General features: G+C 38.4%; 1 protein-coding gene across 1 annotated transcript; it reads left to right on the top strand.

The window, feature by feature from the left end:
• The first annotated feature begins 3,389 nt into the window (after positions 1 to 3,389).
• On the top strand, positions 3,390 to 12,999 carry Rbm43 (RNA binding motif protein 43). The gene is made up of 4 exons (XM_026388929.1): positions 3,390 to 3,490; positions 8,689 to 8,899; positions 10,922 to 11,013; positions 11,781 to 12,999. The coding sequence occupies exons 1-4, from the start codon at positions 3,488 to 3,490 to the stop codon at positions 12,537 to 12,539; spliced, it is 1,065 nt and encodes a 354-aa protein (XP_026244714.1). The 5' UTR covers positions 3,390 to 3,487; the 3' UTR covers positions 12,540 to 12,999.
• The last annotated feature ends 2,434 nt before the right edge of the window (positions 13,000 to 15,433 follow it).

The raw sequence follows: 15,433 nt of genomic DNA, 5'->3' as shown, positions 1-15,433 counted from the left end.
CAAAGGTGGGGCCTTTGGGGATGTTGCTCAGTGGTAGAGCATGCCTGGGTTCAATCCTTAGTTTGAGGATAAGGGGCAAGCCAGTTTTACCCATCATGCACAATGTCTAGCACAACTTGGCAGGGGAGTCTCTGTATCCTTATCGCTTGGAAGCCCCATCTTGAGATATACCTCCAGAATCACAGAGCTGGGTAAAAGCAGAGTCTGGAGAGACTTGGACTATTAATTAAATGCTGTGATCCAAAACTGACCCTTGTCATTTCTTCTCATATCTCAGTCAAGAAATAGTTACCTAGCCCCATTCAGATATAAGGAGACTAGAAAATCCTTGTAAAGTTAGGAGAACCAGGTTTGGCTGGGCCAGAATAATCACCAGCATAGTTTGCCTTGTCCTTTGAATCACTATCATTTGGTTCATTCTTCTTCATACACAAAATATATTTACCTCATCCCCAAAAGAATAGAACCAAAAATTCCATCCAATCAAGACATCAAACTCAGAAAGTGTGAGCGCTCAGTGACACGTGCCAGTTTCTCTATCAGGTCTGAACTGTATCTAGAGACTGCAACACACCCAATATTCAGTGATGGAACTGAGAATGGTAAGTGCAATAAACTCTCCCACGTGGAAAGGGAAAGAGTGAGAGACACTAAGCCAAAGCAATTCTGAAATCTCATTGAGTAGATGTGTGCACCATACCTGTAATGTGTTGAATTTTGATTTAGGCCCTGATTTCATTCCCTGGAAATTCTTTTCTTGCTGATTGTCTTAATATTTCCTGGACATTCTTCTTTTTTTTTTCCAAATATTCTTCTTGGCCAATTCTAGAAAGGGTGTTCGAAATGTATTCTTCTGGAGTCTGAAACCCTCAGTGCACTTCCTGAATCAATATTTGGAGCCAAAGTTTATATTTATCCCCTCTCCCCCTACCCACCTGGATTGAACTCAAGAGTGCTTTATTACTGAGCTATACACCCTGTCCTTTTAGTTATATATATATATATATATATATATATATATTTTTTTTTTTTTTTTTGAGACAGGGTCTTGCTGGTTGCTGAGGCTGGCTTTGAACTTGTGATCTTCTTGCCTCAGTCTCCCGAATCTCTGGGATCACAAGTGTGTGCCATTATAGATTTTAAGATTTAAGTTCTGAATGTTTTGAACAAACAATAAAAAAAAGGAAAAAAAAAGATTTAAGTTCTGGCACCAAAGATTTTAAGATTTTCAATACTCCCAGTTTCTTCAGACCGTCTTTCACCCATTGAATGGTCTTGATACTCTTATTGAAAATTATTTGACCATATGTATTAGGGTTCTTCAGAGGAACAGAACCATTAGGAAATACATAGATATTTAGAAAGAGATTTCTTATGAGGGACTGGCTCATGAAGATAAGTTGCATGATCTACTTGCAAGCTGGAGTCCTGGAAAAGCTAGTCCTGTAATTCCAGTCTGAGTCTGAAGGCCCAAGAATCACAACTGCTAGTGTCTGAGAGCAGGGGAGGGATGTTCCTGCTCCAAAAGGAAGAATGTATTTACCCATCTTCTACCTTTATGTTCAACAGATTGGATGGTGCCTATCCATATTCGTGAGGGTGGATCCTTTTTACTTCAGTTTTCCAATTCAATTGCCATTCTCTCCTAGAAACATTCACAGATATACCTAGAAATAACATTTTACTGGGCATTCTCTAGCCCAGTCAAATTGACACATTAACTATTACATGTGTTGTCAGCTTTTCATTTTATATCATTAAAATTTTAGATTCTTATTAGGCATTCAAATGGGTACCTGAATATATGAATATGGAGATAAACTATAAATTTTGTGTAAATCTACCTCATTCTGTTTTAAAATCTTCATAGCCTCATGTCTTGTAGAGATACCATCATATGTACAATAGAGAGCTCCATTCACTGAGTGGATCCGTTTTTTAAAAGAAATTATTATTACCTGTGTAACAAGAGACATACAATTAAAAATTTTAAACAACATCTTAGTATCACTTGCTACTTTCACTTCAGGTTTACTACTAAAAATGAATCGCTAAGTCTAAGGATATGTGCATTTTATTTCTTGCATTTTACGTGTTCATAGTGTAGAATTGAGAAGGTGTTACATTTTCCTAAGCCATCATAAAGGTCACACTTCTACAACAACAACAACAACAACAAGGTTATCAAGAGAAAAAGCATAATCTATTTAATCAAAGTTTTATGTGACAGGAGCATTCGGAATTGAAGACCCAGAGAAAACTCTTTTTATGCTTATGTTGATGGACAGCTGTGCAGAAACGTGACTGCATCAAAGGTATTATCTAATGATAACAGACTGGCCCAATACCAGGGGCCCAGCAAGGCCGGTTCAGATTCTTCTTGGCTTCCCTGAGTAGCATTCCTTCGTCCTGTGTATAGGGGAGGACTTTTCTAGAACGAGGGTCTCAAAGGAACAGGGAGAAGGCGTAGAGTGACCTTTCTAGGTTCTATGGCTTGTTTATTGGAAGGGGGATTCTAGTTTCCTTCACCCACCTGGAAGAAGAGAAATTCCGGTTTCTTTGATTGGCTAAGGGCAGAAAAGGGGAGGGATACAGGAGGGCCCAGGAAGAGACTCTTTTGACCCAAGTCCTTCATTTAAAGTACTCAGCATACTGAGCCATGTTGGAGTGCTGTGTTCTGAGATCCCTCCATAGGGGTCAAAATCCTTCAAAATGTTCTCATGACTTGCAACAACATTGATGTTCTTTACAGACCGGCTATCGCTGGGAAAAATGGCATCGCGTTGTGATTTCAATGTGTATGTCTTTATTATGGATAAGACCAAGCATCTTCACATTGGCCATCCGTTTGCCTTTTTCGTGTTCTCTTTAATTTTACTTTGAACTTGTTACCTATGTGGATTCCCTTTGCCCCAAGAGCCAGACTCAGAAATCCAGCACTTCCTGAGTCCAATTCTACAGCAAAGTTTAAAACATAGACAGCATTTATGTTGGCTTTTTACATTTGCATATAGGTGGTCAGCTCCCTATTGGCAGGGACTATGCTTTTCATCCTGTGTCTTCGTCAGGGGCCCCAATCTGGGAGAAGAGACCACCCAGGAATACTATAGGGGGAATACTGAGGGTTCAGGAAGGAGCATCCAGAGTCCATTGAGCGCAGGACTGACGTATTACCGGGAGAATCCCTAAATTTCTGCCAGGGAATCTCCGGGCCTGTCTTTGAAAGCGTGCTTTCAAAAGTTGCAAAACTACGGAGGATGTCTGGTCTGGTGCCAGCGGCCCTTCCAAGTCCAGGCTCCCACCTAGAGGCCACCCGCTACAGAACAGCCATGTGGGATGGAAAGGCCGCCCTTTCCTTGTATTGTCTCCAAGTGAGCGGGAACAAAAAAACGAAACCAAAACCAGCTTGCCGGGCCCTCTGCACCGCCCGCGCTCCGCTGGGTTTGGGGCTTCCTCGCGGCCGCCAAGGGCGCGTCTCTCCTCCACCATGGCAAGTCATTTTTCTTTGGGTTTTGTGGTGCAGGGGAGTGCCCATGCCGTCGCCTAGGTCCCCCAAATGGGCGCAGAATCCCTTGGGCAGGTCCAGGGTGCGGGGCTGAGCGAGGCGACGGTCTGGAGGCCCTGGGGCTGCCAAGAGCCACCAATCCCCGCCGCCGGTCAACCCCAGGCGCGATCTCTGCACCTGCCCCTGCTGCGACGCTGCGCGTTACTGGAATTAACCTCGGGCTGCGAGAGGAAGGGCCCAGGCTCGGACTGCGACCTCCTGCGCCCACTGCCCCGCACCGCAGTTTCGTGGAGGAGTTGCTTTGCACGCTGTAGGGATCAAACTGTTGTCCTCCCACGATTCCGGGGTGGGGGTTGGGGGCGAGCAAAAGTGGACAGATTACCCAGAAATGAAGGTTACAGCTTCTTTTGGAAAAGAGCTAGTTGAGAACGGATTCAACCAAGGACACAAGTTAGGGAGGCATCCTGAAGTCTCTCCTGGTGCGAATCAGGAGATTTTGTGGTTTTGTGGTCTTAGTTCTTTATCCAGAGACACAAAGGGCTCAGTGTTTTCACCATCTGTGCTGGCTAGGAGCAACAGACAGCAAATTCAAGACTGAGTTTGTGTGTGTGTGTGTGTGTGTGTGTGTGTGTGTGTGTGTGTGTGTGTGTTTCTCTAACAAGCATTTGAAACTGTGGCAGAGCTTTCTGATCTGAAATCCCTGAGTCCTGGTAATGTAAAAGCAGTTGTGAGATGCAAATGTGCTTTTGTTTACCTGGTGAGAGTAAAGGTATAATCATTGAAAATAAATAACTGATTTTGAGAAAAGAAATCTAAGTAAATGTAGCGAATGAATCTTCCAATTATTTCCTAGTCCCTTGCTTTTTTTAAAAAATAGATTGTCTTTATACCTTTTTGGATCCTGACGGCCAAAAGTTTCTTAAAAGATAACGTTGATATGGGAAAAAGTGCCATCACCTTAATGTCTCTTGATTTCAATGCTGTTCTTGTTTCAAAATCCTTGGGAGGAATTTCTTTCTCCAGGTTATTTTTTTTTCCTCTCTAATCGTGGATAGAAGAGATTAGTTATTCTCATTGTTCATAACTGTCCTCAGCAGAATTATATATGTTAGCAATACTTTCTCAGACATATGAAAGAAAGTTAAGGAAGAATCCTGGCAGGTCATTGAAATAAATCACAAGATAATTTATAAAAAAAAAATTAAATTGTTAGAAAACAAAACTCTTTTGTTTTTCTCTCCTAAAAATACCAGCTCAGAAAGTTCTTTTGATTAAATTATGTACAGACATTTGGATGAAGAAATATGGTATTAGTATTGATGAGGGCATAGAGGTAGAGTGATTTTTTGAATTTAAAGTGATTGATAAATTTTCTTTGACATTGATGCAGAGCAAAAAAGAAATTAATTCTCTATCCACTGACACACTGAGGCTGGTGGGGGTTGTTAGAGCAGGATGTCATCATTACAAATCTCAAGAAATAGAGTTTTCTGAAAAATCTAAAAAAATCTATTCAGTCATTTTTTTTTTCTCTGTCTCTCTTGTAAGGGAGAATTGTCTTGGGGAAATTGCATTGTACCACTTGGGAATAGGTTGCCTATAGGCACACTTACCATCTGGTATATTTTTGCTGTTTCATTGTACAATCTAGATAAATGATTTTCATCCATAAAAGTATCTCCTAAAACAAATAGCCAGTAGAGTTTTTCTCATTTTATTTTCTGGAGACATTCCCTTTGTTCTATATATGTATCAACATGAGCCAGTTTCATGCCTCCCCCCTTGCGCAGCTTTTTCTTGGTATCTTTGTCTCATCAATTCAAATTTGACCTCAGCCTTAAAGACCTCTCTTTTGTGGAGCCTTTTTCAGACTCGGTTAGCCAGAATTAATTAATCTTGCTTTCTAATTTTGGATGGCATTTATTGTAATTTTAGGATTTTATTGTGGATGGTCTGTGTCCTTCTAAAATAGTGTGTTGGACTGCTTCCTCCTTAAAGCAATAAATAGATCTACTTCTTTCATGAATACCAAGCTCTTTTGAAAAGATTTATTTATGTGTCTGCCTCCTCTTTCATGTATAGACCCTTCCCACCTCCACAGTTTTTTATATTAATCCTAAAGCCTATCTAAGTGCCCCACACATAACGATTTACATTCTTGTGGGGGAACTGAATTTCAGGACAAGGGACAAATTTTATTTCTTTCTATGTATCATTATTTCTGAAACTCAGCATATTGCCAGGCATGGAGCACATATTTAATAATACAGTATTTGCTAACTGATTAACTAATTGACAAAATAGTATATATTCTAAAAAATTCAGGTGCATTCAGATGCACCTGATTTAAAGTGAATTAAAATTCACTTCATCAGACAGGTACATTTTGCTACTTTATTTCACAAGCTGCCAGCTGAATACCAGAGATGCCCCGGGTACATATGCTGGGGCAGTCAACATTGACTTAATCATTGACTTAATCATAGTAGGATTCTGTCAAATCCTACTATGATAAATAAGGATCTCATTCAGGTAACTTCTGACTTCTTTCTTTGCCTTTTAAGTCTGAAAGTAATGTAATATTATTTTTTATTCTTCTTTTTCTTCTTCTATGGATTATTTTTATAACTTCTGTAAAGGACTTAAAATGGGAGTACTATTACATGATTCAATGTAGGAGATTTTTAAAAATTTTTTTCTCAACTGCTGTTACCTCTGCATTGACAGAGTTGTGTATTTTCATTTTATTCTGTAACCATTATTTAAGTCTTTGATATTTTGAAGACAGCAAGTTCAGTTGAAAAGTTAAAAACCAATAATACTGCATTGTAAATAGCAAATGCTGTTTATAGTGGGGCTTCATTGCATGCTGTGATTACTTTTTCTCTTTTTGGTCCAATATCATGTGTATTTTTCATTTTCTATGTATAGGAAAATGTTTCTAGCGGCCGGGTGAAATGGATTTCCCTTTTTCTTTTTGTATGCTATAATTTACTCAAAATCTTGCCACACTGTAGTTTGTTTATGATTGTTAGGCTGGGGCTTCTTTAAATGCCAGAAACAGGAGGAGGACTTGTCCACACTGGCTGGTCAAGTTTTCTCTAGAGTGTTCATTTAGTTCCCCCCTTCCCATCCCCCTCTCCCTTCCCCCTCTCCCTCCTATCCCCCCTTGCCCCCCTCTTCCCCTTGCTCTTACTCTTTTCCTTCTTCTTCAGTAAAATAATTCTATTTCCTACCATGTTCTGCACCAGCTGCCTTTGTCAGAGTGTGTTCTGTGTAGAAAGGTTAGGAGCTAGTAACATGGGAGACACTGGAGCAGTTTTTCTTTTTTTTTAACCAATAGCCTTTCAACAACATCTTGTATGGGTACCTTTTATCATTTCTGAGATTCTGCTGTGCCTGTTGTCACCATTGGCCCTGCAACATCCATTTGCTTATTCCAGGTTAGCTTCTGCTCTCTGTCATAATCTTCCATATACTTCTGTGTTTTTTCAGTCTTTCAGAAATTTATTGAAATCTCCGACACTGATTGTTTCATTGTAACTGAGTTTATTCTTTTATTTTCATCTTAAGGAGTTCTTGGGATGGACAGGACACTCTTTGTGTGCTTAAGCTCTTTTCTTACCTCTGGGGAGGACAGAAGTAGTTTGCCAATCCCTGTGGAATCGGATTGTAAGTACAGAGTCCTGTGGACTGAGAGTCCTGAGCTCCTGAGTGGTCTGTTCACCATGGTTCAGGCCCTTGGGCCATCCTGTCCACCCTCAGGTAATTCTTTTGTTGCACAGGCTGGACTAACTGTGTAAGCACTGGGAGAAGTTCACAAATCCACTTCCCTAAATGGGATTGGGGAGCAAATGAGGGCATTATGTGGATAATTCAAGAAGTTCAATGAGAGTGAACCCAGCACAGTTGGTACTCTGTGCCCAGCCCTGTGGCTACAATAGCATGCACTCTTTTTAAGGCTGGATTTAATTTCAGATACCTCTGCAAGGTGGGATTTACTCCACCACAGAATCCATGTTACTCCTGGGGTTTTGTTTTTTTAATGGTAATTTCCCCCTGATTCTGATAATAAAAGGGATGTATTTTTTACTAGCTTATTTACTTTGGAATCTACAATCCATAAAAAATACAGTCACTTCCACATTACTGTATTTTGTGACTATTTGATTATCTTATTTTACATTTTAATTTTTGAAATTTATATTTCCTTTTTAAATTATTTTTAGGCTTTCCTAAAATGAACAATTAATCAACATTTCCACTTATTAAAAAAAATAAAGGGATCATTTTTACATTTAACTTTCAAATTTGGCTATAATTTATGTTAGTAGATGGTTATAAAGCAAAGATCTATTCCCTTTTTAAAAAGTATCTACTAGTTACACTGTTGCCTTTATTGAGTAAGATATTGTCTTCTATTTTATGTGATGGTACTTTCCCTAAGTATATTTTAAAATATATTCATAATATAACTGTTTCTCTTATAAGCATTAGTTTTGACTTTTAAGAAATACAAATATTCTGAAAGAACTATTGTAGTCGCTGGTCTTCCTTTTGGCTTTTTAAAAATTCTTTTTATTTTTTAAAACCTTTTTTTTTTTGCCCCTTGTACCAGGGATTGAACCCAGGGGTGCTTTACCACTAAGCCACATCCTCAGCCCTTTTCCTGTTTTATTTTCCGACAAGGTCTCGCTATGTTGCTCAGGCCCTCACTAAGTTGATGAGGCTGGCTTTAAACTCACAATGCTCCTGCCTTAACCTCCCAAGTTGCTGGGATTACAGGTGTGGTCCACCACACCTGGCTAAAAACTTTTTAATTTAGAAATTTTTAGTGCATTGTAGTCATACATAATAGTGGGGCTCCTTTTGACATATTCATAAGTGCTTAGAGCATAGTTTTCTCCATCTCAATCCCCAGCACTATCATCTTCTTCCTCTACTCTATTGGTCTTCCTTGTATGTATTTATTTTTTATTTGATGCATTACCATTATATATAAGTTGGAATGCATTGTGATACAGTCATGCATGCACATGGCATAATTTGGTCAACTCTATGCACCAGTTCTTTCCTTTGCCTTCCCTCCTTCCTCCCACTTTTTTTTTAAAACTTTATGTGATCCCACTCTTCATTAAGTAGAGCTTATATTTTTAAATAGTATTCTACTTTTTCTCTTACAGGCATCAGTTTCGAATGTCAAGAAATCGAGAGCTCCTGAAAGAACCATTGTCGTTGCTGGTCTTCCTGTTGGCCTTTTGAGTGATCAGTTGCTGACTACATTAGTGGAGAGTTACTTCCGAGACATTAAAAATGAGGGTGGAGATATTGAAGATGTGATATATCCAACAAGAACCAAAGGAGTTGCATATGTAATATTCAAAGAAAAGAAAGGTATTTCCAAATCAAAGTTTTATAATTTGAGAAATACTTAGTAAAATTAAAATTAGATTTTGTTGAAATGACTCATGGAATTAATAACATTTGAAGTAGATTTAAAATTATTCTATTCTGAAACTGGCCAACATTATATGAGCAGAAATGTATGAAAATGACTCATGATAAAAAGCAACTGGTAAATTTTTGAAAACTCTTAGTAACTGGCAAATTTTTGAAAACTTCTTTTCTCCTATACTTTAAATGTATCTTGGGATAAAAGTTTTATAGAAAACTTGCAAAATGCAGAAAAATGTAGAAAATCCCCCTGCTTAAATGATATATAATTCCACAAACAAGATAACTACTTTGGGACTTTAAGGTGGCTTCAACAATACAATTATACCCTCTGCTGTTCTGTGTTCAAACTATCATATGGATATTCTAACATAGTATCTGCTTTATTACTTGCCAAATTGAATTGAGAAATACAGTTTGGAGCTGAGATAAGATGGAGCCATCCTGTTCCCTAGCCCCATCCCTGACATAGGGGATAGATACAGTTGGGTCTGCAGAGGACACTAACTTGCTATGAAAAAGTCTACGGGAGAAGAGAAAGAAAACATGATGGATGGTGCTATTCAAATACAGTGGCTAGGAAAACACTTTTAAAAAGAATATATAATTTGGTGGTGCTGGGAATCAAACCCAAGGCCTTGTACATGCTAGGTAAGTGCTCTACTGCTGAGCTGTATCCATAGCCCTGATGTCATATGTTTAGGTGACATTTGAGCAGGTACCTGAATGAAGTAAGAGAATGAATCATGCAGATAAATGGGAAAAATATTTCAGACTAGGTGAAGGACAGGTAGAAATTCCACAGGGGAAACATGCTGGATGTTTAGAGGAACACCAAGGAGGGCTGTGTGGCTGGAGTTTTATGAGGTTGGGCTGTGTGTGTGTGTGTGTACAATAGATGTGGTTAGACTGGGAGCTGGGGCCAGTTTTTGCTAAGCAGCTATGGGTCAAGGCAAGGTGTTTAGATTTTATTCTGGTAGAGGATTCAGTTCCGAGCAGAGGATTGACACCTTTACTCAGATGGTCAAATCGGTTGCTGAGGAACAGGAGATACTAGTCATTGCTGCCTTGGAGAGGTGCAGTAGGGCAGCTGATGGGCACTCGTGGGTATTTGTGAATTTTTGAGTTGGGAAGATTGAATGGAGTATGTTCAGGAGGGGGATAAATATCAAGTTGATTTTGGGTCATTGAAGCACCTATTAAGATAATGGAGCAGAGAGAAAATTTTGGAAGCAATGCATATAGGGTTGGTGTCTAAAGCTGTGGGAAGTGTTGAATTGACTAGGAGGTAGACATAGGTTAGCAAAGAAGTTTGAGGACTGAGGTCTGGGGCTTTCTAACATCTAGAGAGTGGGAATAGATGGAGAATTAGCAAAGGAGCCAGTGAATTAGGAGGAAAACCAGGACAGTGTGGAACCCTGGATTCACAGACATGAGAGTTTATGTGACCAGTATTAGCAGAGTGGGGGATTTACTCTTGGGTTTCTGTTTTCTATTCATGTATGTACTGTGTGTGTGTGTGTGTGTGTGTGTGTGTGTGTGTGTGTGTGTTTTGGCATTGGGAGTTTAACCCTGGGGTTAATTGGGAATTTAACCCTGCTTTACCACTGAGCTACTTCTCCAGCCTTTTTTATTTTTTATTTTGAGACAGGGTCTTGCTAAGTTGCTTAGGGCTTTGCTAAGTTGCTGAGGTTGGCCTCGAACTTCCTCAGCCTCCTGAGTTGCTGTGCCTGGCCTATGTGTGTTTTCAAAGAAATATGATTAAGAATATATTAATACATGAAATTAACTTTAATATGTGAAAATGCAAGGAAAAAGTTATTTGAATGTTGTATTTAGAGGAAAAATATAGGAAAAACTCAGACTTTCTAAATAACAGAATCAAATTTCTCTATTTTTAGGAGTTAAAGTAATTATTAGTGTTATGCCACAACCACTTTTGATGTTAATGTTTCCACTTAGTTGCAGAGAATGTTGTCAGACAAAAGAAACACCATCTAGCAATTCAGAAGATGGTACATGCTCAACTCACAGTCTCTCACTTTAGTGAAAAGGTAAGGTGTGAGCTGAGGGTGTGCGGGGAGTTCTGGGTCCCCTTTGTCCTGTGAAGTCTTTCCTGTGTAAAGAAACACACAGTGCTCTCACCTCATGGATTCAACTCTCTAACCTGAGTCATGTCAGTACAAAAGACCAAACCTGCTTCTTGAAGTTTTTGCTTTTATATTTCTCTGTTCCTACTTAATGCTTTTAAAGTGACAGTGAGCTTTTGGGTTGTTATAGATAACATCAGGTACCTACCTAGAGATTTATTTTGGATAAAAAATTAAGATGCACACTAAAAGGGAGTTTTGAAAGGGCAGGAAGGGTAGAAATAAGAGGAAAAATGAAATATTTGAAGTGTTGGTTTATAAACCATATTCTGCAAGAAACCTGGCATTCTCTGTAACCATGTGATGAACTTCAAACTGGAAGGGAAGGGTGGGGATGACTCTAGAGGGACTTCTGGAGCAGAACTAGAACAGTTTATACCTATGTGTTGCTTGAGACTTTGTTTCAAAATAGCAATTTGCTTCTAAAAATGATGTGACTGCCTCTGTTTTAGGGTATGTAACAAGGGACTGTGAATCTCAAACTGAACAGCCTGGGTACCACGGATGGGCTGCCTGGGTGTGAGAAGCCAGGAAGTCTGGGTTTGGCCATTAGAGTCTGATTTAAAGTGACTGTACGATAAGAAGTTGGTTAAAAAAATGAATTTGTTTATGTTTTTTTTTTTTTTTGCCTCAGTAAGCAGTGCTATTTTAATTTTTCTTTTTAATTGTAGGTCTTCAGCTCTGTGAAAGCTACCCTTGATCTTTCTGTTTTTCGTGGTCAAATTATCCTGGAAAGCCTGGTAATAGACCTGAAAAAGAAAATCCCAACTTTAAACTTCAGTCCCTTGGGACCTGGAGGAAGAATCTCTGTGGAAGGACCCTTTCTGGCTATCAAGAAGCTCAAAGAGTCTTTGCTATCAAAAGCAAGTTCTCTTTTAGAAGAAAACAGGAATTTTATGACTGAAGGGAGAAAACAGAACAGACAAAGCCCTGAAAAGAGTCTACAGAGAAGTGATAACTTGGTGGAGACGCTCAGGCCCTTAGTACCTGAAACTGTTAGAAGCCCAGAAATGCTTGTGATGGACACAGATGTTTTCCTTTACCTGAAATGGAAGTGTGAGTTTTATGAAATCACACTGAACAAATTTAATATTCTAAGTCAGGAGAGGGTGGATGGTGATGTCACCACCATTTGTCTAGCAAGTGCTCAAGGTGATTCTGGGCGAAACAGTGCGCGGTACGTAAAGGAGCTCATTGAGGAATGGGTCCAGGCTCTTCACTCTGAGCTTAGGAAAGAGACATTTATTTTGGAAGGAAAGGGAAATAGAGAGAAGAGAAATATTGAACGGGTATGTGAACAACTACAATCAAGACACCTTAGGGTTCTGGTTAATTTTCATAAGACACACATTGACATTATAGGTTCTTCTCCTGACACTTACCTATTTAAAAAAGAGGTCATGAAATTAATAGGGCAAAAGGTTAGTTAATAAAATCTCAGTCATAGATGTTAATAGTGCCCTTCCCTTACCGAGTAGTGACTATACCCATACTACTCTATCTAGCTCACATTTCACCTTTGGTCACCATCTTTCTTTGTGAGCATTACTATCCTTATGTTGTAGGGGAAGAAACTAGGATTTGGGGAAATTAAAACTCTTGTGAATTTATTCAGCTAACAAGAAATGAGACTGGGAACCTAGGAATGGGAACCTAGTCTATCTGATTACAAAGATAATATCTAAATAAAACTTTGGAAAAACTAAACTTCCAAGAAATCTCATATTCTCTGGAAATCCAAATTATTAGAAAAGAAGTAGCCTGAACACATGGGAGTTTGGATGATCATTATGCCTGTTGGCAATTTGTTAATAGTTACCAAGTCTGTATTTACTCATAGAATTAGAATGATATCAAAAAACTTGGGAAACTACTTGAAAGTATTTTTAATGGAGGTATTATATATATATCACATATATATATCATATATATATTATATTACTATATATATTTCTGAATTCCATTTTTATAAGTTTGCTGGATAGGTGAGGCAGTTCTGTTATTACTTATTTAGCTTATGTGCTTTTATAAAATGTTAGTTCTCCTGTTAAGTTAGGAATTTTGAATGAAATCTACAATTGCTATTTACATGCTCCTTTTCTTACATGGGATTATACCCAGATAAGCTATATAAGTTGAAAATATTATAAGTCTAAAATGTGTTTAATACATGGAACTCACTGAACATCCTGTGTAGAAACACAGCACACTGAAGATTTGCCTTCGTGATCACATGGCCAACTGGGAGCTGTGACTCACCACAGCTGCCCAGTATCACTCGAAAATATGGCACTGAATATTGTTAGTTAGAAAATCAAAATTCAAAATATAGTTTTACTGAATGCATATCAATTTTATGCCAATGTAAAGTAAAAATTTGTAGAAAAATTAAATTGTAAGTTGAACAATTGTTAAGTCTACATCTGTATTCTTAACATCTGTGATCTTATTCAAATGCTACTACTTTGATGATATAATTATAAAATAAAAAAAAAGAAAAAAGAAAAAGCCACAATGATTTATTTCAAAGTCTTTAACTTCCTTAAATTTAACTTCAGATTAAATTGATTTTAAGTATCTGGGCCACTGCATAGATCTTCCTAGTTGCTCATCTCAAACTTAACAACGTGATTATAATCGTTCAAACTATTGTGTCCGTAGAAAAAGAATAAGAAAAATGTCCCTTCATTTTCCTTCGTCATCTAAATTCTAAATGTGTAAATAATTTCCATTTCCTTAAATAGTGTATTTCTGACACCAAAAGTATAGGTGACAAAAGCAAAAACTGACAGATGGCACTACATCACATTTAAAAACATTTTTGTGCATCAAAGGACACAATCAACAGAGTAAAAAGAGCTATTCAGTCAGTTCAGACAGCTATAACGAAAATTGCCCGGTGACTTAAACAATAGATGCTTATTTCTTACAGTTTTAGAGACTGAGGGGCTGGAATCTGAGAACAGAGGGAAGGCATGGTTGGATCCTGAGGAGAACTCCATTCCTGAAGAGAGGAAACATCTCTCTTAGAGGGGCTCTTCTCCATCACGCTATACTTTCATGTCTTAATTATCTCCTGAAGGCCCTACCTTCAATTATCATCACATCAGGGATTAGAGTTTCCACAGATGAATTTTGAGGGCACACAAATATTTAGTTCATAGCATTCTATCCCTGGCCCTCCAAAATTCATGTCATTGTTAAGTGCCAAATACCTTTATTCTATCCCAACAGCCCCAGACATGAACTGATTCTGGCATTAGCTCTAATAGTCTAATAATCAAAGTTTCATCTAAATATCACCTGAATCAGATACTGGTGAGACTTGGGTGCAATTCAATCTGTGCAAAAATCTTGCCCATGTATGAAGCTAACAAGTTTTGGGCTTCCAAACTATAATGTTGGGAAGGAGATAAGACAGATAATCCTGTTCTAAAGGAAGAAACAGGAAAGAAGAAAGATGTTATGGGTCTCAAGCAAGTTGAAAACCTGGCAAGGTGAACTGCATGAAAATAATCTTGGATTCAATGCAGGCTCACTGGGATCACCATGTGCAAGCCCTTACCAGAGAGCAAACCTACTAGTTATTTGATCTTGGATTTCTAGCCTCTGGAAGTGTGAGCAATAAATTTCTGTTGTTTATAAGCAACCTAGACTAGGATTTTGTTATAGCAGCCTGAACAGACCAAGTTAGTGGCAGAGAGAGGAGTGATACAACTATAGCCAAGGATCTACAAGGGTTGCCGGGAGCCACCAGGAGTGGCAGGAGGCAAGGGAAGGTTTCCCTGGAGCCTTCACAAACAATGTGGCCCTGCTGACATTGATTTTATAATTCTAGCCTTCAGGGAACTGTGAGAGAATATATTTCTGTTGCTTTAAGCCACCAGTTTGTAGTAATTTGTATGGCAGCCCTAGGAAATGAATAAACCTGACTTTTTTTCAAAAAAGATGATTTTGGGTGTGGGTCTCTGATGTGTACTCCTATATCACCCTTATCCTTTAGGGCAGAAACTTCTTTTTCTCTTTTGTTCATACCCAGTTTATAACAGAGCAGCTGGCATATAGTAGGCATTCCTACTTGTGAATATATGCGAATACTTGTGAAATATATGAATTACTTTTTTAATATCCATAGAACTTAACACAGGGGTTGGCACTTAATAAGCATTTAATAAATGGGTGTTTATTGGGTCCAAGTATTTTCTGTCTCTTTTGTGCTATATAGTCTAACTTATCATCATAATATTATTAATTTTAATTTCTTTTCTCTTTTTAGGATGGGTTTACATTTTTTCTAGTACTGTTTTCTCCAATGTAGGAAATT

Source organism: Urocitellus parryii, chromosome 1 (genome assembly GCF_045843805.1).
Source record: "Urocitellus parryii isolate mUroPar1 chromosome 1, mUroPar1.hap1, whole genome shotgun sequence".
Taxonomy (NCBI): domain Eukaryota; kingdom Metazoa; phylum Chordata; class Mammalia; order Rodentia; family Sciuridae; genus Urocitellus; species Urocitellus parryii.
The sequence above is the reverse complement of the archived record's forward strand: the minus strand, read 5'-3'. Positions and strand labels throughout refer to the sequence as shown.

Bases quoted from the DNA above. Each gene is read 5' to 3' on its own strand.
- Rbm43 (XM_026388929.1), top strand. The intron at 8,900-10,921 runs GTATTTCCAAAT...GTTTCCACTTAG, and splicing joins AATATTCAAAGAAAAGAAAG to TTGCAGAGAATGTTGTCAGA. The intron at 11,014-11,780 runs GTAAGGTGTGAG...TTTTAATTGTAG, and splicing joins TCTCTCACTTTAGTGAAAAG to GTCTTCAGCTCTGTGAAAGC.